This window comes from Monodon monoceros, unplaced genomic scaffold (genome assembly GCF_005190385.1).
Source record: "Monodon monoceros isolate NGI ecotype Baffin Bay Population unplaced genomic scaffold, NGI_Narwhal_1 Super_Scaffold_12, whole genome shotgun sequence".
NCBI classification, from domain to species: domain Eukaryota; kingdom Metazoa; phylum Chordata; class Mammalia; order Artiodactyla; family Monodontidae; genus Monodon; species Monodon monoceros.
The window spans coordinates 55,960,371-55,986,468 of record NW_021703768.1 but is presented as its reverse complement, the minus strand read 5'-3'; the positions used below and the strand labels follow the sequence as shown (position 1 = coordinate 55,986,468).

The 26,098-nt window shown below is 43.2% G+C and overlaps 1 protein-coding gene across 9 annotated transcripts in view; it reads right to left on the bottom strand.

Moving 5' to 3' along the window:
• Positions 1–6,973: 6,973 nt before the first annotated feature.
• MARVELD2 (MARVEL domain containing 2) overlaps positions 6,974–26,098 on the bottom strand; it is a 29,279-nt gene continuing 10,154 nt past the window's right edge. For 5 of the 9 annotated variants that reach the window (XM_029218723.1, XM_029218720.1, XM_029218724.1 and 2 more), the window contains 5 exons: positions 20,869–21,017; positions 16,088–16,259; positions 12,904–12,954; positions 11,845–11,934; positions 6,974–7,150 (listed from right to left, as the gene is read on the bottom strand). In XM_029218723.1, coding sequence (XP_029074556.1) covers positions 7,022–7,150; positions 11,845–11,934; positions 12,904–12,954; positions 16,088–16,259; positions 20,869–21,017 — 591 coding nt within the window. In that variant the 3' untranslated portion in view covers positions 6,974–7,021. Of the gene's footprint in view, positions 7,151–9,712; positions 11,935–12,903; positions 12,955–16,087; positions 16,260–20,868; positions 21,018–26,098 lie in introns of those variants that run through there. The other 4 variants (XM_029218728.1, XM_029218727.1, XM_029218726.1 and 1 more) reach the window with 2 other exon arrangements.

Genomic DNA, 26,098 nt, shown 5'->3' with positions numbered 1-26,098 from the left:
AACCAGACACAAGAGGACAAATATTGTATGATTCCACTTATATTAGGTATCTAGAATAGGCAAGTTCATATATTGGACACAGAGAGTAGAATAGAGGCTACCAGGGACTGTGGGGAGGCAGGAGTGAAGAGTTATAGTTTAATGGGCGCAGAGTTTCTGCTCTGGATGATGAAAAAATTCTGTAAATGGATAGTTGCGGCAGTTGCACAACATCATGACTGTACTTAATGCCACTGAATTGCACACTTAAGAATTGTGCATTTTAAAATAAGAATCTAGGAGTAAAATCTCTGAGGGGGAAATGAAACAGGAGGGAAGGGGGCAGGGCACAACCTTTAAAAGAATGACATAGCCATAGGACATGACAAAAACTGGTTAGAACCAACTAGGTCCGAGATGGTGGAAGATTCGACTTCCAGTAGACCTTGAGCCTCATTATACGCTCATTGTAATACATCAGCATCTAAATGACACACCCACAGGTGCCATGACAGTTCTGAGGCTGACCATAAAAGGTCAAAAAGTGGGCAGTGGCCCAATTCCTGGAAATCTTCCCCCCCCTTCCCCAAAATAGTTGGAATAATTCTCCCATTCATTAGCCTATGAAATTACCCAGCCCATAAAAACTAACCACCCTATATTTCGGGGCCTCTTGCCTTCTGAGGTGGCCTATACTCTGTGGAGTGTTTCTCCCAAGGCCTTTCCCGCCTGTTGGGGTGGACCGCATTCTATCCGTGGAATGTGTTTCTCTCTAAATAAATCCACTTCTTATCTTAAAAAAAAAAAGGTTAAAATGGTAAATTTTATGTATATTTTACCACAATAAAAAAAGAACCATGGGGGCTTCCCTGGTGGGAAGTGGAAAAAAATATATATATAAGCAAAGTATAACTGTATATAGATCATACTATATCTATAACTATGTTTCCTTTTTTTTACCCCAAATTACTTCAGGAGCATTTACCATTGACTTTTCTTCAAAAACTTGATTTTTACTCACTGTATAATATTCTGCCATATAGATACACCATTTTCTATTGTCAGATGCTTTGGGTTGTTTCCAGTTGTGGAAATAAAGGAGGACCACCCAAATGAGAACTAGCAGGCTATTTATTCAGAGCTTGGTACAGCTAGGAAGTCAGCCACCATCGCATGCATTTGGCAGAGACTCAAAGGCAGGCAGGCAGAGGAGTTGATAGGCTTTATTGAAAGAAGTTGAGGGACTTCCCTTGTGGTCCAGTGGCTAAGAATCCACCTTCCAATACAGGGGATACGGGTTCGATCCCTGGTTGGGGAACTAAGATCCCACATGCCGTGGGGCAACTAAGCCCACGCGCTACAGAGCCCACAGCCCACAACTAGAGTGCCCGTGTGCTGCAACTACTGAGCACGCATGCCCTGGAGCCCGCACACCACAACTAGAGAGAAACCCGCACACCACAATGAAAGATCCCGCCTGCTGCAGCAAAAGATCCCGCCTGCTGCAACTAAGACCCGATGCAGAGAAAAATAAAGAAAGAGAGAGAAGAGAAGAGAGAAAGAGAGAAAGAAAGGGGACTTCCCTCGTAGCGCAGTGGTTAAGAATCTGCCTGCCAATGTAGGGGACGTGCGTTCAATCCCTGGTCCGGGAAGATCCCACATGCCATGGAGCAACTAAGCCCATGTGCCACAACTACTGAGCTTGCGCTCTAGAGTCCACGTGCCTAGAGCCCATGCTCCGCAACAAGAGAAGCCACTGCGATGAGAAGCCCACGCACGGCAACGAATAGCCCCCGCTCGCCGCAACTAGAGAAAGCCTGCGCAAAGCAATGAAGACCCAATGCAGCCAAAAAATAAATTAATTAATTAAAAAAAAAAAACGTTTAAGAGAAAGAAAGAAAGGAAGAAAGAAAAAGAAAGTTGACAGAAAAGAAAGGCTTCAGGCATGCCCTGATTGGACGTTGTTGCCAAGGGAAGCTAGAGGTGGGCTAGTGAGAAACAGGCATCATGTACTCGGTTAGGAGAGCATATTTGGCTTTTTCCGGTTGATCCCAAATTGGAAGGGGGGAAGGGGGGCAAAAATTAGGGAAGTTGGCAATTATTGATCAAGTCCTTGCTGTTTCGTGCTAATTGATACAGAGGTTGTGGTTTATGTTCCTGGACTCCTTGCTGCCAGGTCGTGGGCCAGAGTTCTCTTTTTATATATGGTCTGATCATTGCCTGTATCAGTCTCTCACAGTCTACGTGTGTTCGTATGCGTAGTTATACTCAACACCGAGATGAACATATGTGTCCATAAATCTGCATGTAGCTATGAATTTATCTTTGGGCTGAACTCCTAGAAGTGAGATTGCCAAGTCAGAAGGTACAGCTTTTTTAAAGGATTGCATTATATTTGACATTTTGGCAATGGACATTTGGATGGTTTAACAATTTCGACTCTCAGCAGTTGTGAATGAGGATGTTTGTTTCTCTCTCACCTTCAGGCTAAAATAGCTCAGCTGCTATTTAACTAAAAATATTAGCCAACCAAACCAATCAAAATGAATTTGTTGAGTATCAGCAACGCATTCGTTACACTCTGATAAGAGGGTGGAAGATAGAGATGATATAAAAGGCTTGACTTCTGTCCTCCTGTGGCTTACAGTCTAGTCAGGGAATGGAAAATGAATACATGAACTGGATCTTGGGCTGCCAAATTATTGTATAAAATAAGAGAGTTGGGGACTTCCCTGGTGGTCCAGTGGTTAAGACTCCATGTTCCCAATGCAGGGGGCCCGGCTTTGATCCCTGGTCAGGGAACTAGATCCTGCATGCCTCAACTAAGCCCCTGTGCAGCCAGATAAATAAATACATATTAAATAAAGAAATGAGTTGGGGCTTCCCTGGTGGCGCACTGGTTGAGAGTCCGCCTGCCGATGCAGGGGACACGGGTTTGTGCCCCGGTCTGGGAAGATCCCACATGCCGCGGAGCGGCTGGGCCCGTGAGCCACGGCCACTGAGCCTGTGTGTCCGGAGCCTGTAGTCTGCAACGGGAAAGTCCGCAACAGTGAGAGGCCCGCGTACCGCAAAAAAAAAAAAAAAAAAAAAAAAAAAAAAAGAAATGAGTTGGATGACACCTCCTTGAACTCCCTGATTCCAACAGTCTATATGTAAATGGAACCAGGACAGTAATGAATTGTGGCCTCTGCAGCTCTGACCACAAATGGTGCAGTAGAACAAAGGAGGATGAGAAAGGTGAGGCATTCAATAAGCTGGGTATTCAATGAGAGGTATCTAGGCCATATGAGCTTCAATACAAATCCTGTTAAGATTAATGCCTCGTAGGTAGAACTGAGCATTGCTTGCGTGGGCAACTTGAGTGTCTGCCTCTGGGCCCCAGTGACCTCAGTTGTAAAATAGTATAACGAGAGCACGCATATCATGGAGTTGACGATGGTTGGGATTTGGCGGGGTAACACGGATGCTGGATGTCTTCCTCCAGACCCACTTTCCACCCTTGTCCATGCTGACCCCAGGGGCTGACCGGGGTAGACATCATCAGACTCTTGTCTCTGCCTTCTGGTTTAGTTATCGGGAGGTACCAGCAGGACATGGAAGGAGGAGGAGGAAAAGGTTGGAGTTTTTGTTCCCTGGGTCTCTTCCCTGGGTATCTCTCATAATACATAATAAACACAAATACATAACAAATACAAATCCTGGACCCCACTCCAAACAGGTCAGAAAATCCCAGGGAGGGAACTAGGAACCTAAACCTATAACAGCATCCCAGGTGATTCTGATAATCAGACCAGCCACTTCAAGGGCCTAAGCAGAGGCACAAAAATGATGGAGTCATGGTCCCTACTCTCTGAGAGATGAAGTAACTTGCCCAAGGTTACACAGCTAATAAGTGGCATTGCCAGGATTTGGACCCAGGCAGTCTGGTCCCAGAGCCAGTACTCTTAACCACTCTACAGCTTCTAACATAGTTCATGGGCATATGGTACACCAATGACTTCTAGGAAAGCAAAAACCATGGTTAAGTCTCATGAGAAGCACTACAAGCAAAGCATCTGCTCTGTATACGGGAGAAGCTCAATTCCTGTTCAACTAACATCACAAAACGGAGATGGGAAGAGCAGGTAGGTGGCTATTCCAGCCTCAATGTGAGCTGCTGAGGATCTGAATGTCACAAAGATAAAGAAGACTTTCTATAGTCCTATTGTTCGGTACCAATTTCTCATCATGAGAATAGGGGAAAATCAAGGAGCAGCCTGTAGGGAAACAGTGAAACTCTGAAAGTGACTCATGAAGTGACTCACTGACACATGGCATGCTGACATCAGACACCTACGATAACATTCTTGCAGTATGTAATCTCTCTATAGTCTCTGATTTCAAACGCTTAATCCTGAGGGTTTCTAAGAAAATCCTGGATATCACCGCTGATTATATGAAGAGCAACAGACCGTTTCCACCACCCTGTTGCATCTGGGCAGCTGAATCACATGGCAGGCACCTCCAAATACTTGGATGGTAGTTGAGCATAACTTGTCCCACGGTTTAACCTGAGTCTGCCCTTTGGCAACAACAATCCCCAGAGTACCCTTGAATATTAACAGCATTGGCAGCCTTCCTGATCACAAACAAGATTTAAATAGGGAAGGGCTGCTGTGTTTCACACGTTACTAACAAACAGTATTTTCCTCACCTGTCATATATCCGTCAGCCTCCTGCCCTATGCACAAAAAGAATCAAGAGCCATGAATTCAACAGTGTGAGCATAAAAGCATTTAAACAGGTATAAATAATCTTCAGGGTCATTCATGTGTAGACCATCTGTTTTTGGACAGTTCATGGAGGAAAAGAGGAAGAAAATGGTTATAATCTGCCCTCTCTGATATAGGGGTCGGTTCCCAGTCACAAACACGTACAACTTCGGGTTTCAAATATAACTCACTGGATCAGCAGTTGTAAGACTGCTGTGCTGCTCCAGCTATACCTTCGCAGATGTTCTCCAAAGACCACCTGAACACTAGGCAGTCCTCAATTTATGAAAGGATTGTGTTTCCAAACTCACATTGATTGTTTTAAATTGGGAATATAGTTTTCTTCAAACATACATATGATTGTTAAAAATTGAGGCATTGAACTTTTACCTATCTATATACCCAGGTAACTAACCAGATCAAGGTATAGCACCCCAAAGGCTCCCACATGCCCCATCCCAGCCAATAACCATCTCTCAGAGGTAACCTCTCTTCTGAATTCTATCACCAGAGATTAGATTTTTATAATACAGTAGCTTTTTTATTGATATAGAACAGACATATGTTAAGTGTATACAATGAACCCAACAGCACAGTGAAATAAATATTTATATAGCCATGTAACTACCATCCAGAGCAATATATGGAACATTTTCATACCCAAAAGGCTCCCTCATACCCCTTCCCAGTTAATAACTGGCTTTCCGAAGTTAATCCCTATTCTTAGATCACCACTGTTTAATCTTGCCTGATTTGGGGCTTTATACAGAATTGTGCAGTATGTGCTCTGGTCTGGCTTTTGTTCAACATTGTGTTGTGTTTTGCATGTAACAGCAAGTCACTCTTCTTTAAAATTGCTCTGTAGTATTCTATGACTATACCACAATTTCTCATTTCTACTACTCTACTGTTGACAGACATCTGACTTATTGCTAGCTTGGGGCTATTATGAGTAAAGCTGCTATGAACATTCTTGTACACACCTTTTGGTAAACACCTGTACTCATTTCAATAAGAGGTACAAGTGTAGAAGAGCATATAGTAGGAGGATTTGACCTAATCTGGAAAGGCCAGGAAATTACTGCACTGCAATGCTTTCTGGGTGATAATGTTTTTCTGAATCTCAAACCTGGAGGCCAGGGACACATTCCTACATCTAGGACCTTAGTGGGGACCCTTCCTGTCTTTCTTCTCAGCTCTGGAAGCATTAAGGTTACAAGTGTTCTGGCACTGGCTGTCATGTGCGTATCTGGCCTGTTCGTAAGTGAGTAAGATAAATCCCTGACTACACTCACAATTAGGACAAATACTAATCTGTAGGTGATATTTGTTTCCTCTTTGGCTGTCAGCACCCAAATCCCTTCATACTCTGGGGAATTCCCCAAGTGATGAATCTCAGTAGGAAGCCGGGTCTGCCTGCTGAAGCTCAAAAGGCCCTTCCCATCCCAGTCTCCTTTGCAATTAGAGCATGGCACGGGACCTAGCTTCCACCAATCCATCTCTCACTCTGAATCATCTGAATCTGAGTCACACTTCCAAGGATGGCAGGGCTGGTAGTGCATTTGGCACACAGAGGGCAGCAGGAGCAGGAAAGCTGTTTTCACCAGATTGGATTTTAGGTGTGATTTTGGGCATTTTTCCTGCTGCATAGCCTCCAACTCAGTTTTCCAGGTCTCCCAGCAATTCTGTAAGCTAGACAGTAGATAGTAATAAATCCCTCTTCTTAAATCAACCAGCTTTGGTTTTTGTGGCTTATGACTGAGAACACTGACTGCTAAATCCTCCTACTAAAATTCCCCCATAAATAATGATTACAAATAGTTTTAATTGGTAGCACAAAATGGTGTTTTGTGTAAAAAGAGCAACATTGTACACTACTTACAATTGAAACGGTCTTGATAAACGCCTACTATGGGTCTAATATCTTGCAATAACTTTAGTTTCTCCAAAGCAGTTAAGTGGTAGGGTTATTCATTAAACAAATTACAAGGCAAACAGAATTGTCATTAAATACATACCTGGGGCTTCCCTGGTGGCGCAGTGGTTAAGAGTCCGCCTGCCGATGCAGGGGACACAGGTTCGTGCCCTGGTCCGGGAAGATCCCACATGCTGCGGAGCGGTTGGGCCCGTGAGCCATGGCTGCTGGGCCTGCGCGTCCAGAGCCTGTGCTCCGCAATGGGAGAGGCCACAACAGTGAGAAGCCCGCATACCGAAGGGAAAAAAAAAAAAAAAGAAAACCATACCTGGAAGTGGGGTGCGTGATGAAGTTCTTATATCTGGGGGCCTTTTTTCTACTTTATAAAGAAGAAAGGAAGGTGCCAAATCTGTACTCCATTAATTGGAAAATTCCTCCCGTTCCCCAGTGGCCTGCTCTTTGCTCCTTTCACACTGGCACATGCTGTGGCTTCCAAGTCAATCAGCTGAAATGGAAATATTCTTTGTATGTATCAAGGCCATTCTGGCTGTACCAGAATATACAGACCTCCGAAGAAGCCCTGATTATATAGTAAATATGCTATTTTTATTATATTTTATTTTATAAATATGCTGTTTTATATTTTGTTATATTTATTATTATCAAGTTATTATAATGAACTAAAGAAAATTTCTTATTGATAACATTATCAGAACAAAAATATAAATAAATGTACGGATTTTTCAGAGATTTATGGTTTATGACATTATTTCAGGTAATTTTTGTTTGTTTTGCTGTGCCACACGCCTGTGGGATCTTAGTTCCCCCACCAGGGACTGAAGCACTGGAAGCTCGGAGTCTTAACCACTGGAGGGCCAGGGAAGTTCCCACCTTAGGTACTTTTACCTCATCTAATCCCATTGCTCAAAGGAGTTAAGTGACTTAGACGCCTGAGGCCACACAGCTTGAATCTAGACCTAACTCCCATTCCTTGCTTTTTCCGCCATACAACATGAACATCAGTAACTAAAACAATGATAATATAACTGCATTAAAATGAAATAGAAAACATAAAAACTATAAATTCAGAAAAATTACAGTCTAGTTTTATTAATTAAAACACAAAACACAACGTACTATATAATACTCATTTTGTAAATACCAAAACTTTCTGTATATAATATGCTTACACAAATACATACCTGTGTAAGATGAGAATGGAAGGATATGATCTCAAATGTTAACAGTGACTATCTCCAAGGGCAGAATTATGGGCAATTTTATTTGTGTGAGCTTGGAAGAGTTCATTTTCTAAATTTTTCTGCAATAAATACATTACCTACACACTTTCAAAAACAGTCCTTTACTATTATTATCAAAGTCATTTTGATATTCTACCTTTAAAACAGCCAATTCATTATCTAACTTAGTGAAAAGTACAGTTTGAATTGAATAGCTAGCCACCACTAATCGAGCAAGCATCTTTCTGATATTTTACAAACCTTATTCCATTTAATTCTGATAAGTTTCATCAGGTAGTAATATTATCCCGTCACACATAAGGAGGCTGATGCTTAGGTTCAAGATCACACAGGAAATAAAGGAGTCTTTGTTGTGGTGAGCTTGAAGTCCACCTTGCCCTTCTGCTGGGCTCCTCCTACCTTCCTTCTAAGCCTGGCTTGGAGAGCCGCTCTACCACATGCTGGTGCAGCCTCCCAGATACTCTTCTTTGAAAACACTTATGGTATTAAAGTAGACCATTTAAAACTGATTACATGTATTATAAAAAGACTGGAAGGGACTTCCCTGGTGGCGCAGTGGTTAAGAATCCGCCTGCCAATGCAGGGGACACAGGTTCGAGCCCTGTTCCAGGAAGATCCTACATGCAGCTGAGCAACTAAGCCCGTGAGCCACAACTACTGAGCCCGTGTGCCTAGAGCCCGTGCTCCGCAACAAGAGAAGCCACCGCAATGAGAAGCCCGCACACCGCAACGAAGAGTAGCTCCTGCTCGCCGCAACTAGAGAAAGCCCGTGTGCTGCAATGAAGACCCAACGCAGTCAAAAATAAATAAATACATAAAATAAAATAAAAATAAAAAAATAAAAAGACTGGAAGGATATGCTCCAAACAGTATATATCACCAGGGTGGCAGGACTTCCATTTTCTATGCTTTTGTATCTATTCAGTATTTTTCTTCAAAAAATTTTTCTCTAATAGTTTTTTTAAAAAAATTTGAGTCAGAAAAAATTATAGATTTTTCCTATATTGTCTATCTTTTGAACATTGGTGCATCTCAGTATCAGGGTCTCTACACAAACCATTTATAGAAAAGCACATAAGAAAAATGCATACTTCATCACCAATCCTTTATCTTCTCATTCAGATCCTCCTGTTAGACAGTAACCTCAGGGTCTCTACCTGTTTTACTGACTACCATATCTTCAGTGCTAGAACATCTGGCCAATGAAAGCATTTGGCACATAACTGACAAATGAATGAGTGAAGGATATATACTTTTCTCTTTTCAAGTTTTAGATATGCTGATATCTTCTCATATTAAGTTTCAAAATAGAATACATGTTAAAAGTCAGGTGAGAAAAAAAATGTACAGGGAACTATCTTTTTCTGAATCTCACAACTTGCTAAAAGTGGCTGTTATGGGTTGAACTGTGTCCTCTCCAAAGAAGATGGGTTGAAGTCCTAACCTCTGGGACCTCAGAATGTGACATTATTTGGACATAGGGTCTTTGCAGGTGTAATTAGTTAAGGTGAGGTCATACTAGAGAGGGTGGGTCCCTGATCCAATATGACTGGTGTCCTTATAAGAACATAGCCTTGTTAAGACAGAGGCACAGGGAGAAGGCCACGTGAAGACAGAGGATTGGGGCAATATGTATACAAGCTAAGGAATGTCAAAGACTGCCAGCCCAAACCACCAGAAACTGGGAAGGATTCCCCTACAGGCTTCAAGGGAGGTTGGCCCTGCTGACACCTTGATTTCAGACTTCAAGCCTGCAGAACTGTGAGACAATACATTTCTGTTGTTTTAAGCTTGTGGTACTTGGTTAAGGCAGGCAGCCCGAGGAAACCAACAGTGGCCTTAACTTTGAATTCTTGCAAATAATGGGGGAGGAGGAAATAGTCACCTGAGCATCATGATCTACAAGTTTTCAATGACTTTCCGGTTTATTTTCTGATAATGGAGAATATGCCCAGTCAACTCAGGAACGCTAGAAAAGTAAACAATAAAGGATACACACAAAACAACAGGTGATTGAAATTTTAATATGCCTAGGTATTCACATAAAAACTGTAAAAATCAGCATTACAACATTGGTCTTCAAAGATTAACATTTACAACTGTAGTAAAATAAAGTTTCACAAAGTCAAATTTCCTTAACACTTCATTTCAATATTAATCTCTTTACAGTTCATCAAATTGGTATTATTTCATCTTTCTTTCTTTTTTTTTGCGGTTCGCGGGCCTCTCACTGTGGTGGCCTCTCCCGTGGTGGAGCACAGGCTCCGGACACGCATGCTCAGCGGCCATGGCTCACGGGCCCAGCCAGACCGGGGCACGAACCCGCGTCCCCTGCATCAGCAGGCGGACTCTCAACCACTGCGCCACCAGGGAAGCCCCTCATCTTTCTTTTTTTATTAAAGCATGGGTGCTCTTCTTATGCGAAATGTTAACATGGGGTCCCAATATGTAAAACAGAACGTGCAGCTGTTCTAGTTTGGGGGGCGGTCCAGAGGGAGCCTAGCCTCACACTTTCCTCAGTATCACCTCTTAAGACTCTCAGCACCCTAAGCATAGTCTGAGAACCATGGATTGAAAATAGTAACAATATACACTAAATAAGATATCATTGACAAAGAAGAAGTAGGAAGTTTATTCAGTATCCAATACTTGGTCAGCCTTCGCTTTTCCACATTCTTTTCCTTGGTTTCATCACTTCGAAAATTCCTCCAGTATTAATTGTTTGAACGGCAACTATATGAAGCAGAAATTGTATTTCTACACCTGGGAAATTATCTACAAGATAGATGCTGCTGAATAGGAACCAATAACAATGATTTTTTAAAAACATTTTTAAAGCAGTCTCTTGTTCACATTAATAAAAATAAAACATTTCTCATGAATAAAGCCTCAAAGCCAAGATAATTCTTGGGACAACGAAGCATTCCAATAAATCAAAGGGAGATTCTAAGCAGATGCAACATCATGGGGCCTTAGGATGGACATCTAAACAGGATAGAAATGGCAACAATATTCACACAATCCTTGTATTCGAGGTTTACAGGAAGGGCTGGGCTGTGGGGACGTTGAGAGATGTGCACAGTGATGCTGATTAAAGATAAGAAGGCTGCACTGGACCCCAGTAGGCACAGGGCCACAGGGAAGCATCTGCTTAAGGCGATGTGTGTAAGATTTATTTACAGCACAAAAAAAAGAAAGTCATGAGGCCATGGCCTTGGTTTAGCTGGCTGGACTTGCTCTTTAAGGTCCTTTCCTTGAGACTTATTCTATGTAGTTTATTCATTCCACAAACACGTCTATATAGTTCACAAACACTAATGCAGTGCTTACAAATGTGCCAGGCTCTAAGTGCTTTACGAATATTGACTCATTTAATCCTCATAACAACCCTAGGAGGTAGGTCCTATGATGAGCCCCATTTTACAGATGAGGAAATAGGCACAGGCAGATTAAACAACTCGGCCAAGATCATAAGGCTTCAAAATGGTGAATTCAAACCCCTTTCAAGGGCAGAAATGACATCTTTGGCTAGGAAGAGAAATTTGTCCTAAAAGAATCCCAGGAAATGGCCTAAGTAAAAAAGGAAAAAGCAGCACCAGAATTGACACTCCACTTGATCATCAACCACAAGGACACAATGCTTAAATCAATTTTAACCAGATAAATATAAATTGTACACAGATGAATCCAGAATTTCTTCCACCCTTAGTAAAGGCCCTTAGTAAATTTGAATTTGTTTTGAAATGTCTGAAGTGCAATCACATACTGTTTTAACTTGACATACCAGCTAAACCAACTACAAGCTGATTCAGGAGGCATTTGCTTCTCTATCACAGAGACGAGCATAAAAAAAGACAGTAAATAAATATGAAGCTTGATATAAAAAAGTGGTTTCAAATAAGTTTTAAGAATAACCCTCTACATCCCAATTCATTACTTTATCATATTCTTGAATCCTTTGCTTTATGTGAGAAAGTTTATTCTTCAGATAATCACAGCGTTCTTTTTTTTCCAGAAATGTAGGATCCTAGAAAAGAAACATAGCTATTATCTCAGCCTCTGGCTTCCTCAGCAAAAAACACAGAAACACACATTATCACCCAGAAAATGACCTTTCATAGCAGATTTTCCTGCGGCAGATTTCAAAATCTGCCTAACAAGAATAACAGGTAAGCTCTCTACATTTTTTTCAGTGGATTTTATTTTTTAGAAGCTTTTGGTTCACAGTGAAATTGAGTCGAAGTAGAGAGCTGAGGCGCCCTTGAGTATTAAAATACATTAAAAAGTAATTAATGGATTAATAAAGCTCCCTCCATCCTCTAATTTGTGCAATTAAGTTAAGGATGGAATTAGAAACCTGTAAAAGAACTTAATCTTTGTGAATGAAATGTGGGTGAAGAGCTCTATATGGGTGCTCATTTCCCTGGGTTCCTAAATCAGGAACAGCAGAATGTATTCAGGACAGAGACGAGAAGAAAAGGCACCCAGGGGCTTCCCTGGTGGCTCAGGGTTTAAGAATCTGCCTGCCAGTGCAGAGCATGGGTTCGGCCCTGGTCCGGGAAGATCCCACATGCCGCAGAGCAACTAAGCCCGTGTGCCACAACTACTGAGCCCACACGCCACAACTACTGAAACCTGTGTGCTCTAGTGCCCACGTGTCATAACTACTGAGCCCGTGTGCTGCAACTACTGAAGCCTGCACTCTGCAACAAGAAAAGCCACCACAATGAGAAGCCCGTGCACTGCAACGAAGAGTAGACCCCACTCGCTGCAACTCGAGAAAGCCTGCACGCAGAGCAACGAACACCCAACGCAGCCAAAAGGTAAATTAAAAAAAAAAAAAAGGCACCCAGCAGCCACCCATGGTCCCTAACAAGTAGCATCTTAAGAAATACAAAAAAAGAACTACTTTAGCTGCACGAATCTAAAATCTGTCAGCTGTCACCACTGTACCTGGATAAGAATATACTTTAAAGAAGAAAATGGTTTTACTCACATTCCTTTTTTTCTTAAACTCTTCATGGACTCTTGAAATTCTCTCATGTTCCTAAAAATAATATACTGTATATGTGAACGAAAATACTTGCAGTTACTCACATCATATCTCAAGAATGTCTCAAGAGTACAGTGGGCATAAGAACAGAAAACAATTTTTACCTAAGACTATAATGAAAATATTCATACACGAACAAATTCAACTCACTGGATAAATATTTGAGGGCTTACTCTTGGTCAGGCCCTGAGATCCAGGGATGAACAGTAGGGCGAGGCCCCTGCTCGTGTAAAACCTGGACCGAGTTCCAGTGCCACTGCTTGCCGGCGGTGTGACTTGGGCAAGCTCTTTAGCGTAAGACTTGGTTTCCTTATCAGTAAAATGGGAATAATAACCATAACTATCTCATAGTGTTGTGAGAAAGTTCATTTATTTGAAATGATCCTTCTAAAGTGCTTGGCACATAATAACCACATTAGCTATAATTAGGTAGCACTTTCATCCCCTTTGGCAAGTTGAGACTATTCAACTTTTGGAAACAGCTAATATGAGGCTCCTTCCAACTTTATTCTAAGTTTAATAATAAATATGAAATTTGTTAAAGGGTTGAATAGTCTATCCAAAGGCAATAGGTTACTAGAGCAATGCCCTCATTTATCCAGGTAAACCTATGCTTTGGAGATTGCGAAGCACTGTACACCTAATAAATACAAAATAAAATGTAATAATTTATGTTCTAAAAGCTTCCCCTGAGAACATTTTCCATCACAAATCCACATCCTTTTCCCAATATATTTTAACTCTTCAATGTTTTTTACATACTAAGATCATGAGTATTGTTTGTGTTTTGACTGCTTGCCATCAGTGAGATGAACCTGGTTATTCAGTTGTCATCTACATTAACAGGTCCTGGCCTGGGACTGAACTAGCTGCCTGGGGGCAGGGGTGCTGTGCTGGAGACGCAGGCAGAGATGAGAGCTGTAAAAATCTATCCTAGAGTCGGTCAGAGAGACTGAATTAGGAGGGTGAGGACCGGAGAGATTATTTTGAGCAAAACTCCTATTGGATGGGCTTAGAAAAGTCATGTGATGGTTTAATTTTTCACGGGTGCATGAGCAGGTGTGTGTGAGAACCCATGCCCCCAGCAGGCCCGCTGGGCACAGAGACACTTCCCTGGGGATGCGCTAGGGGACGAGTGAGCCTTGCCGGCAGACTCTTGCCCACCGCAAAACTCAGCCTGTGGCTGCGAAGAAGTTCACTTTTGTGATACAATTGATATCTCCACTTTAGATAAGGCCTGGAGGAGACACCGAGACTAACTACATTTGGCTGTCATTTAGCTACTTACTTGCCAAGCTATGCTGAAAACCAAAGGAAATGACTATTGTGAGATTGTGTGGGAGTACTGTGGGAGGACTCAGTTTCTCAGCACCTGCTGTGATCAGGACCCTCCCACCCCCAATCGCACACCACAAGCCTGAGCCCTTGCCCACGCATACACAGCCTACACACCCGATGCCTCCGGGCCTGGGCTCAAAGGCCACATGTCACGTTCAGGTTTCTCAGCGTTATGTCTGTTAACCAGCTTGCTCTTCCCAATCTGCGGTGATCCAGACGCTTGGTGCCTGCTCCTTCTTTCCTGCACTCCTTTGAGGGCATCTAAACTTGGTCACCCTTCTTGGACCTGTGGACCTTGCTTGTTCTCCAAATGGTACTAACTGACCCTGAACCTGCAGTATGTGCTGGATTTCTCCTGCTTCCTGGTACTGGCATCTCTTAGCCAACACCCTTCCATCACTCCAAGACTGGGAAAATGTCACTACTCTATACATTTGGCTTAGAGGACTTGTAATTACAACTCATTTAAATGTACACTTAAAGGTCTGGTCAAAACAAAGATGCCCAACTAATGCAGGTCTCAGGAGAAGAATCTATCTATCTATCTATATAAAAAATGTGTGTATATATTATATATACATACATTTGACATTTACTAAAAAATGCTGTATGTTTTTAAAATTTCAATTACACAAATAGATTAGATGAATACATTCTCTTTAAAAAGGATAGGATATTACACACAAATGTTCACAGCAGCATTATTTATAATAGCCAAAAAGTGGAAACAAACAAAAAAAAAGTGGAAACAACCCACTGTCCATCATCTGATAAATGGATAAAAAAATGTGGTATATTCATACAATGGAATATTATTATTTCACCACAAAAAATAATGAAATATTGATTCTTGACACATAGATGAACCTTGAAAACATGATGCTAAGCAAAAGAAGCCAGACATGAGGCCACATATTATATCACTGCATTTACCCATACAGACAGAAAGTACATTAGTAGTTGTCAGTGGTTGGAGAGAGGGGAAATGGGGAAAAAGTGCTAACGGGTATGGGTTATTTCTTGGGGGGTGATGAAAATGTTCTGGAATTACAGTGGTAACGGTTATACCCCTTTGTGAAAATACTAAAACCCACTGAATTGTACACTTAAAAGCAGTGAATTTTATGGTATGCGAATTATTTCTCAATGAAAAAATATATGTCAGGTAAAAAATGCCATTGATTATGAGGGCATCCTGATTTCCCAGATATTAAAATGTGAAGAAAAAAAAAGACAGAACATTAGAGAAAACACTTCAGTCCCCTATGACTGCCATCTCCACCCTCGTTTTCCTCTCTGCCATAATCACGGCTATTGGTCTGAAGCATGAGCCCTGTAGCTCATGTATGCAGCCTCAGATCCACTCTCCGTCCCTACCCACTGTGCTCTCTGGGCTTGGGGTGCTAACTGCTTGGCTGTGACTTACCCTGGAGAATGCATGGCCACTGGCAGCTCCTCTACACCCCCGTCCACCATTTGTGAATAAACCTTCCTCAAATTACCTCAAATAAAAATTCCTCAAATTACCTTAGAGTGTGCTATCTGTCTCCTTTGGGACCCTGATTGACCCGGTATGTATGTTAGGCAAATTTATACTTAAGTAAGAAAATAAAATACTGTTTAATAATTGAAGGCAAAAGACATTAAATTATATATTTTGAACTGTCACCCTGCCAGTGAGCTTCCTAGACAGCAGATGCAGATGGTCATGCCTTCTCTACACTTCAGACGAAGTCAGAGTTCATCCTTCCGCTATCAGAACTCCTCCCCAGCAGCTGCAGGCACTCACCTGCTGGTTTTCTGAACGATGTGGCAATCTGCTCATCACTGCATCCAGCTCATCAAACTTCTTCAAGACGGCTTGAACTTCTGCAGAGAGCTCTTTGTACTCTGAAAACTGGTCCTGGAACACAGCTTTATAGCGTTCTCGTTCATCATCCGTCTGAATCATGGGGTATTTCCTGAGGAAAAAAATAAACCAAAGTTGGGGTGTGGCCAAGATGGCAGAGGAGGAAGACCCTGAGCCCACCTCCTCCCACGGGCACGCCCAAGTTACAACTATCTACAGAGCAACTACTGATGAGAAAGACTGGACGACTAGCAGAAGATATCTTCTACAATTAAAGATATAAAGTAGGCACCACCAGATGGACAGGAGGGTAAAGACATGGTATAGTCAAGACCCATACCCTTGGGTGGGTGACCCACAAATGGGAGGATAATTGCAAGTGCAGAGGGTCTCCCCAATGAGTGAGGTGTCTAAGCCCCACATTGGGCTCCCCAGCACTGGGAAGACAAGCCCCGAGAATGTCTGGTTTTGAAGGTCATCAGGGCTGACTTTCGGGACTCTGAGGGCTGAGGGAAATAGAGACTCCACCCTTACAGGGCGCACACAAAATCTCACACGCTCCAGGACCCAAAGCAGAAGCAGTGATCTGAAAGGAGCCTGGGTCAGACCCACCTGTTGATCCTGGAGAGCCTCCTGCAGAGGCAGGAGGCCACTGGAGCTCACCCTGGGGACACAGACACTGACAGTAGCTATGTTGGGGAGCTCATTCTACCACGAGGACACTGGTGCTGGCAGGCGCCATTCGGTAACCCTCCCGCTAGCTTGCTGGCAAAGGGACTGGGCCCTGCCCACCAGCCTGTCAGCACCAGTACTGGGATGCCTCAGGCCAAGCAGCCAGCCAGGTAGGGACACAGTGCCACCCACCAAGAGGCCAGCTGTCTTAAGATCCCCTGATCCCCCTGGTGGATGGGGCCAGGATCTCATCCACCAGAGGACCAACACCAGCTCTGGGACGCCTGGGCCCTGCAGCCAGAGACCCCAGGACCCAGCTCTGCCCACCAGTGGGCCAGCACTAGCTCCAGGACCCCAGGACCTGGCCCCATCGACCAGCGGGCTGGTACTAGCCCCAGGATCCCCTGGGTCCCAGCCCTGTCTACCAGCAGGCTGAAGTCACGGGACCCCCAGACGCCAGCACACCCACCAGAAGGCCAACGTCAGCGCTGAGACACTCTGGGCCCCTAAGCCAGCTGCCCTGGGATCTGACACCAGCTTTGAGACACCTGGACCCCACACAGCCAGCCATGTCAGGAACCGGTCTCACTCAAGCAGGCTGACACTAGATATGGGATCCCCAGGCCTGCAACCACCAACCTTGGAAACCAGCTCTGCCCATCCATGGACCAGCACTAGCCCTGGGACCCCTCAGGACTCCATAGACAGCAACCTTACGACCCAGCTCCACCCACCAGTGGCTGGTAGCCTCCACACAAGGCAGGGCCTGGCAACCAACAGGACTGGGGGCTGGCCATGCCTATCAGACCACCCACAGTAGTCAGCCTGCCACAACAGAAGGACCCACGCAGCCCACATAGGGGACACCCTTAGAGCATATAGCCATATAGAAGACACAGGACGTCTTCTACAAAAGGCCACTTCTCCAAGGTCGAGAAACAAAACCAACCTACCAAACACACAGAAATAAAACAGCAAATTAGGCAAAATTAGGCTACAGGCAATTATGTTCCAAGTGAAGCAACACAATAAAACTCCAGAAAAACCAAGTAAAGTGGAAATAGGCAAACTACCCAATAATACTTGTAAAGATGTTCAAAGAACTTGGGAGAAGAATGGATGAACAGAGTGAGAAGTTAAAAGTTTTAAACAAAGAGTGAAAAAATAAAAAGACATATTAAGCACAGCTGAAGAATACAGTAACTAAAATGAAAAATATACTAAAAGGAATCAAGAGTAGATTCGACGATACAGAGCAGTGGATCAGCTAACTGGAAGACAGAGCAGTGGAAATGACTCAAGCGGAACAGAAAAAAGAAAAGAAAAAAAAAAAAGAGAACTCTGGGACAACATCATGCATACTAACATTCACATTATAGGGGTCCCAGAAGGCGAATAGAGAGAGAAAGGGGCAGAGAACATATTTGGAGACATAATAGCTGAAAACTTCCTTAACCTGGGCAGCAAGGGAAAAGCAACAATTTACTACAAGGGAACTGGCATAAGGCTATCACATGACTTTTCAGTAGAAAATCTGCATGCCAGAAAGAAGTGACATAATATATTTAAAGTGATGATAAGGAAACACCTACAACCAAGAATACTCTACCTCAGTGGTCCCCACCCTTTTTGGCTCTAGGGACCAGTTTCATGGAAGACAGTTTTTCCATGGACGGGGTGGGGGTGTGGGATGGGTCAGGTGGTAATGTGAGTGATGGGGAGCGATGCGGAGCCGCAGATGAAGCTTCGCTCGCTTGCCTACCCCTCACCTCCTGCTGTGCAGCCCAGTTCCTAACAGGGACTGGTACCGGTCCGTGGCCCTGGGGTTGGGGACCCCTGCTCTACCTGACAAGGCTTTTGTTCAGATTTGTTGGAGAGATCAAAAGTTTTACAGACAAGCAAAAGATAAAAGAGTCAGTACCACCAAACCAGCTTTACAAGAAATGTTAAAGGAACTTCTCTAAGTAGAAAAGAAAAGGCCACAGCTAGAAATCTGAAAATTACAAAAGGAAAAATCTTATTGGCAAAGGCAAATATACAGTAAAGGTAGTAAATCAGCCCTGTTATAAAGCTAGTAGGAAGGTTAAAAGACAGAAGTCATAAAGTCATCTATATCCCCAATAAGTAGTTAAGGGAGACACAAAGCAAAAAGATGTAAAATTTGATGTCAAAAACAGTAAACGCTGGGGATGGAGAGCAAAAATATAGGGTTGTTAAAATGTGTTCAAAGTTAAGAGATCAGCAACTTAAAATAATCACAGATAGATACATACATATATATACAGTTTGCTATGTATAAACCTCATGGTAACCCAAACCAAAAATCTGTAATAGATGGGACTTCCCTGGTGGTCCAGTGGCTAAGACTCCACACTCCCAATGCAGGAGGCCCAGGTTCAATCTCTGGTCATGGAACTAGATCCCACATGCATACCGCAACTAAGAGTTCACATGTGGCAACTAAAGATCCTGCATGCCACAATGAAGATACCACATGCCGCAACTAAGACCTGGTGTGGCCAAATAAATAAATATTAAAAAAAAATCTATAATAGATACACACACAAAAAAGAGCGAGAAATCCAAACATAACACTAATGATAGTCATCAAATCATAAGGGAAGAGAGCAAAAGAAGAAGAAAGGAACAAAAAAGAACCATAAAAACAACTCCCAAACAATTAACAAAATGGCAATATGTACACACCTATGAATAATTATTTTAAATGTAAATGGACTAAATGCTCCAATCAAAAGACACAGAATGTTTGAAAGGAGTATTACTGAGCCATAAAAAAGAATGAATGTTATGTGGCAGGCTGGATGGGAGGGGAGTTTGGGGGAGAATGGATACATGCATATGTATGGCTGAGTCCCTTTGCTGTGCACCTGAAACTATCACAACATTGTTAATCGGCTGTACTCCGATACAAAATGAAAAGTTAAAAAAAAAAAAAAGGAATGAAATCTTGCCATTTGCAACAACATGGATGGACCTAGAGGGTATCATGCTTGCTGAAATAAGTCAAACAGAGAAAGACAAATACTGTATGATTTCACTTACATGTGGAATCTAGAAAACAAAATAACTGAACAAACATAACCAAACAGAAACAGACTCATAGGTACAGAGAACAAACAGGTGGTTGCCAGAGGGGTGGGGGGTGGGGGAAGTGAAGCAATAGGTGAGGGAGATTAAGAGGTAAAAACTTTCAGATGCAAAATAAATGAGTCACAGGTACAACATGTACAGTATGGGGAATATAGTCAATAACTATCTAATATCTTTGTACTGTGACAGATAATAACCAGAGTTATCCTGGGGATGATTTTGAAATGTATAGAAATATACATTTCACTATGTTGTGCACCAGGAACTAACAGTGCTGTAGGTCAATTATACTTCAAAAACAAACAGACAAACTCATAGAAAAAGAGATCAGATGTGTGGTTACCAGAGGCAGGGGGAGGAAGTAGGGGGAGAGGGAATTGGATGAAGGTAGTCAAAACCTATAAACTTCCAGTTATAAGATAAATAAGTATTAGCGATGTAATGTACATGATAAATATAATTAACACTGCTGTATGTTACATATGAAAGTTAAGAGAGTAAATCCTAAGAGTTCTCATCACAAGGAAAATATTTTTTTTCTATTTCTTTAATTTTTTATCTATATGAGATGATGGATGGTCACTAAACCTACTGTGATAATCATTTCAGGATGCATGTAAGTCAAATCATTATGCTGTACATTTCAAACTTATACATTGCTATAGGTCAATTATATCTCAATAAAACTGGAAGAAAAAAATAAACTGAAGTGATAACTTTTTCACTAAAACAAGAGGAATAGGAAATCAGCTTATTAGCTTATTCCTCAACGACCATACTGTACCTTCAATTCAATATACTACCTCCCAGGAAACAAACAACTGTTCAAATATAATTGACTTTAAGCAGAGTATTAACTTCTAGACAAACAGAAAAGAGAAAACCCAAATGGAACCTCTCTATTTTTACCTTGAAGAAGGACTTAGGTAGATACTCACGCCACATAGTCTGGCATCACGATTGGTTTCGGGATGTGGCCAGCGGGGATATGTCCACTCAGTAGCTCAGGTTTCATTTTTGTTGCTCTCAGTTCTTTAAAATTAACTTCTTGGTCTCTCTGTCTGTCACAACCGGTGGCCATGTCACACTACAGTTAGAGAGAAAAAGAGGATTTATTTATAAATGAAGGCAGAAGAACAAACAAAAATCCCAACTTTATTCTTAGAAGAAACCTGGGGGGTGGGAGCAGGAGGAAGAAGAGTAGAGACAGCAATCAACAATTTCCCTTCAGAATTACGTGTTTTATAGTCTCAGAGTTGTTCAGAACACTTCTGTAACAGTTAAGGGGAAACAGTGAGCTACAAGAGTATATAATAGATTAAACACCCTCTAATCCCAGTTGTGGGATCATCAAAGGTGGATGATGAAATGGTAAATGTGTCTTAAGTACATTTAAGACGTATACCCCAACTAACTGTAAAAGAACAGAAAATGTAGTTCAAAGTAAGAAATTCAGCGATAAAAATGGAACAAGTCGGGCTTCCCTGGTGGTGCAGTGGTTGAGAGTCCGCCTGCCGATGCAGGGGACACGGGTTCATGCCCCGGTCTGGGAAGATCCCACATGCGGCTGGGCCTGTGAGCCATGGCCACTGAGCCTGTGTGTCCGGAGCCTGTGCTCCGCGGTGGGAGAGGCCACAACAGTGAGAGGCCCGCATACCGCAAAAAAAAAAAAAAAAAAAGGAACAAGTCAACTTAAATGGAAAGAGAAAAAAATGACACCAGCAACTTGAGATGAATCAATTACAAGTAGCCACTGAGTAGGTCAGAATGGGGGACGAGTCACATTGTTTCATCATCTGAAAAAGAGAGCAAGCAAAACCAAGGGAAGGGCGGTGGATGGCTTTACTTTCCCAGGTGTTCTTAACCTGCGGTTCCTTGAAGAGGTCTACGGGAATGCTGGAGACAGTGGTTTAAGTCACCTGGCTTCTACACTGGAGAGCTCCTAGAGGTCTCTGTAGGAAAAGGATCCATTCAAAGAGGGGGAAAGAACATGAGACAGAAATGCCCAAGGAGGAAGCATGGGGGCAGACCTTAAGAGCTAAAATAGGGCTTCCCTGGTGGTGCAGTGGTTAATAAGCATCCACCTGTCAATGCAGGGGACACGGGTTCAAGCTCTGGTCCAGGAAGATCCCACGTGCCGCAGAGCAACTAAGCCCGTGTGCCACAACTACTGAGCCTGCGCCCTAGAGCCTGTGTGCCACAACTACTGAGCTCATGTGCTACAACTACTGAGCCCATGTGCCACAACTACTGAAGCCCGCACGCCTAGAGCCCATGTGCCACAACTACTGAGCCCACGTGCCACAACTACTGAGCCCACATGCCACAACTACTGAAGCCCGCGTGTCTAGAGCCTGTGCTCTGCAGCAAGAGAAGCCACTGCAATGAGAAGCCCGTGCACTGCAAGGAAGAGTAGCCCCCGCTCACTGCAACTAGAGAAAGGCCGCGCGCAGCAACGAAGACCCTATGCAGCCAAAAATAAAATTAATTAATTTTTAAAAAATGGGCTGAATGACTACGCTGTCAAGTTAGAAATAGGGAGAGCCAGACATGTGTTTCAGGGTGCTTTTGTCCAATTTCTGATTCTCCTTCCCTTTGAGCGTATGATGTCATGATGCATAGACCCCAATGCCAAACCCACACTATTACTTTTGATACTCAGATTAGATTTTGACTTTTCTAGTTTAGAAAAGCAATCTACTCAACACGTAGGGACTTATTAGAATTTGTTTCTGTCTCTGTTTGATCTTACTTTATATATATTATTTATTTTTTAAATGACCTTATTTGCTTTTTAAAAATTGTGTTCGTGAAAATACAGAACAAGAAGGGACAGCCTAGCTGATAGTTCCAGACAAGGGACAGGAAACTAAGTTCAGGGAGGGTAAGTAATTTCCCCTGAATCTCAGAGTTAGTAGTACTCAAATTCAAATTTGCCTGATTCCAAAGTTTATCTTCTCTTCACCACACTACACTGCCCCTCCTGTGGTCATCTGCAAATTCTTCCCTACCAAGAGCTGGGAAGGAAGCAGGGGAAAATCATACCCAATGAGAAGCTGGAGATTCAACCTTTCCTATAAGGTTCCCATTGGTAAGTCCAACAGAGATTCCTCAATTAAGTCATGAGATTGCCTCTGTCTCTGAATACATTTAAATATGTTGATCCACAGTGACCCATCTCCCAGGAAAAGAGGCCTTTGAAAGGATGCTCTTTGCATTCTGCTCCCATATCTTGAACGAGCAGACGTTAACTGGACTGATATGATTCTCAAAGAGTCTTAGGAATGGGGATTCTAACTCCACTAAGGTTATTCCCGATTATTCCAGGACCTCTCAGGATCTGAGATGCTGCAACACACCCTGGACATACTAGGCACCACCCTTCCAGGGCAGCTGAAAAGACCTACCTAGAACTCTCCAGCAGATCTTCCTAATCCTGTACCACCTGCAGAAGCCACATCAGACTACCCCATCATTTGGGGCAACTTCCTCCAGCTCAGCCAAGCCCTTCAGGTTGACTCTACCCTGCACTTAATCCCCTTGGTAAGTCCCAGCACCTCAGGGACTGATCAGAAGGCCCATAAGATCCACCCTGACCAAGAATGACCACCATTGCTGTGTCACTGCCACGCTGCAGCTTAGTGAGACAGTCCCACCCAGCCTGGTGCTGTGCAGTCAACATCCACAAAAGGCATACCACCTTTAACCCCCACCAAGCAAAGAGATTCTTCTCTTGTGCCCCTGGAGATGTTCCGAAACATACTTCCTGATGTTAACATTCTGACTTCAGATTTTGATATCATCTGTCAACAAGAGTGTCAACTTTTAGAAAGTGAGTCTCCTTATATATTTTTTCTTGTATGTTTTTAGGCCTCTTTTCCATTCTGAGCAATACTTCTAATCCAGATCCATCTTCTAAACCAAAGTCTGATTAAGCTTGATCTTTTCCCTGCAGTGAATTTTATTTTAGAACTCTTACTGGGCTGTGATGTAGCAAAGGTTATCGTTCCAGGTCAGGCTAAAATTTATAAGTTTCCTAGTCAGTCCCTCTGAGGGAGTAGGATTTACCAATGGGTTATAGCAATATGGCAATCTTGAATGAGAGTATTGGCAATAATCTGCCAAAGCCATTCTTTTTTTTTTTGTACGCGGCCCTCTCACTGTTGTGGCCTCTCCCGTTGCGGAGCACAGGCTCCGGACACACAGGCTCAGCGGCCATGGCTCACGGGCCCAGCTGCTCTGCGGCATGTGGGATCTTCCTGGACCGGGACACGAACCCGTGCCCCCTGCATCGGCAGGGGGACTCTCAACCACTGTGCCACCAGGGAAGCCCTGCCAAAGCCATTCTTAACGATGACTCCGAGTTTAGAAGACTGCCCTCTCCATTTGGTCAAACTCACTTACATCTCTGTACTAACACTGGAAGTCAGCCATAGGTTAGGGAATTTGCACTCAAATTTCAAACAAAGGGCAGTGTTATTAATTATTTAAATATCAGCCTTATATTGCTTATCTCAATATTTGAAATGAGCATTTACTAACTTAACTTTTTTAAAACTTAAAAAAATTTGAATAGGTAATGTATAGACATAACGTATAATTCAAAAGGTCCAAAAGGATACATAATGGAAAGTAAGTCTCCCTCTTTACCTATCCCCTCACAGTTAGCCAGTTACCCTCCTAAAGGCAACTACTATTTATCAGTTTCAAGTATATCTGATTGGTTTGTTTGTTTATTTATTTATTTATGGCTGCCTTGGGTCTTCGTTGCTGCACACAGGTTTTCTGTAGTTGCGGCGAGCGGGGGCTACTCTTCGTTGCGGTGCGCAGGCTTCTCATTGTGCTGGCTTCTCTTGTTGCGGAGCACGGGCTCTAGGTGCGCGGGCTTCAGCAGTTGTGGCACGTGGGCTCTGGAACACGGGCTCAGTAGTTGTGGTGCTCAGGCTTAGTTGCTCTGTAGCATGTGGGATCTTCCCGGACCAGGGCTCGAACCCATGTCCCCTGCATTGGCAGGCAGATTCTTAACCACTGTGCCACCAGGGAAGTCCCCTGATATGTATATTTCAGACAGCTTAAAACTGATGATCTATTTAGCTTCCTGATTGTTAGTGTCACTGAGTCTAATTGAAATGTGTATCTTGAAGCAATAAATGTTGAATAAATAAATGAACATTTAAAACAAATTAAACACAAGGGAATCAGGAAGTTAAAACAAAGTACAATAAAAAAACAAACAAGGGCTTCCTTGGCAGTCCAGTGGTTAAGACTCCGTGGTTCCACTGCAGGGGCTCCGATTTGACCCCTAGTCAGGGAAGCTCCATATGACACAAGGTGCAGCCCAAAAAACCCACAAACAAACAAAATGCCACACACACACACACACAAAGCAGTATTGCTCTAATTCTATGAACAGTGAGTAAATTGTAGAGGTTTGTAACATTAGGTCCACACTGCACTGTGAGAGAGAAACTCTTCAGTATTCTGTAGACCAGCTAATCCCAGCCTCACTCATCCCATGCCTGGTCAGTCAGAACTGGTCAGATATCTCTTGATTTCTAACGATTTATGGATATCCAAGAAAACCACAGTAGAGCTCAACTGTAATTCAGATGACTTTACATACGTGTCAGAAATCATTTAAGGACTTCCCTGGTGGCGCAGTGGTTAAGAATCTGCTTGCCAATGCAGGAGACACGGGTTTGAGCCCTAGTCCGGGAAAATCCCACATGCCATGGAACAACTAAGCCTGTGTGTCACAACTACTGGGTCTGCGCTCTAGAGCCTGTGAGCCACAATTACTGAGCCTGTGTGCCACAACTACTGAAGCCTGTGTGCCTAGAGCCCATGCTCCGCAACAAGAGAAGCCACTGCAATGAGAAGCCCGTGCACCGCTAAACCCCTGCTCGCCACAAGTGGAGAAAGCCCAAGCACAGCAATGAAGACCCAACACAGCCAAAAAAGAAAAAAAAAAAAAAGGGCTTCCCTGGTGGTGCAGTGGTTGGGAGTCCGCCTGCCGATGCAGGGGGCACGGGTTCATGCCCCAGTCCGGGAAGATCCCACATGCCGTGGAGCGGCTGGGCCCGTGAGCCATGGCCGCTGAGCCTGCACGCCCGGAGCCTGTGCTCCGCAACGGGAGAGGCCACAACAGTGAGAGGCCCGCGTACCACA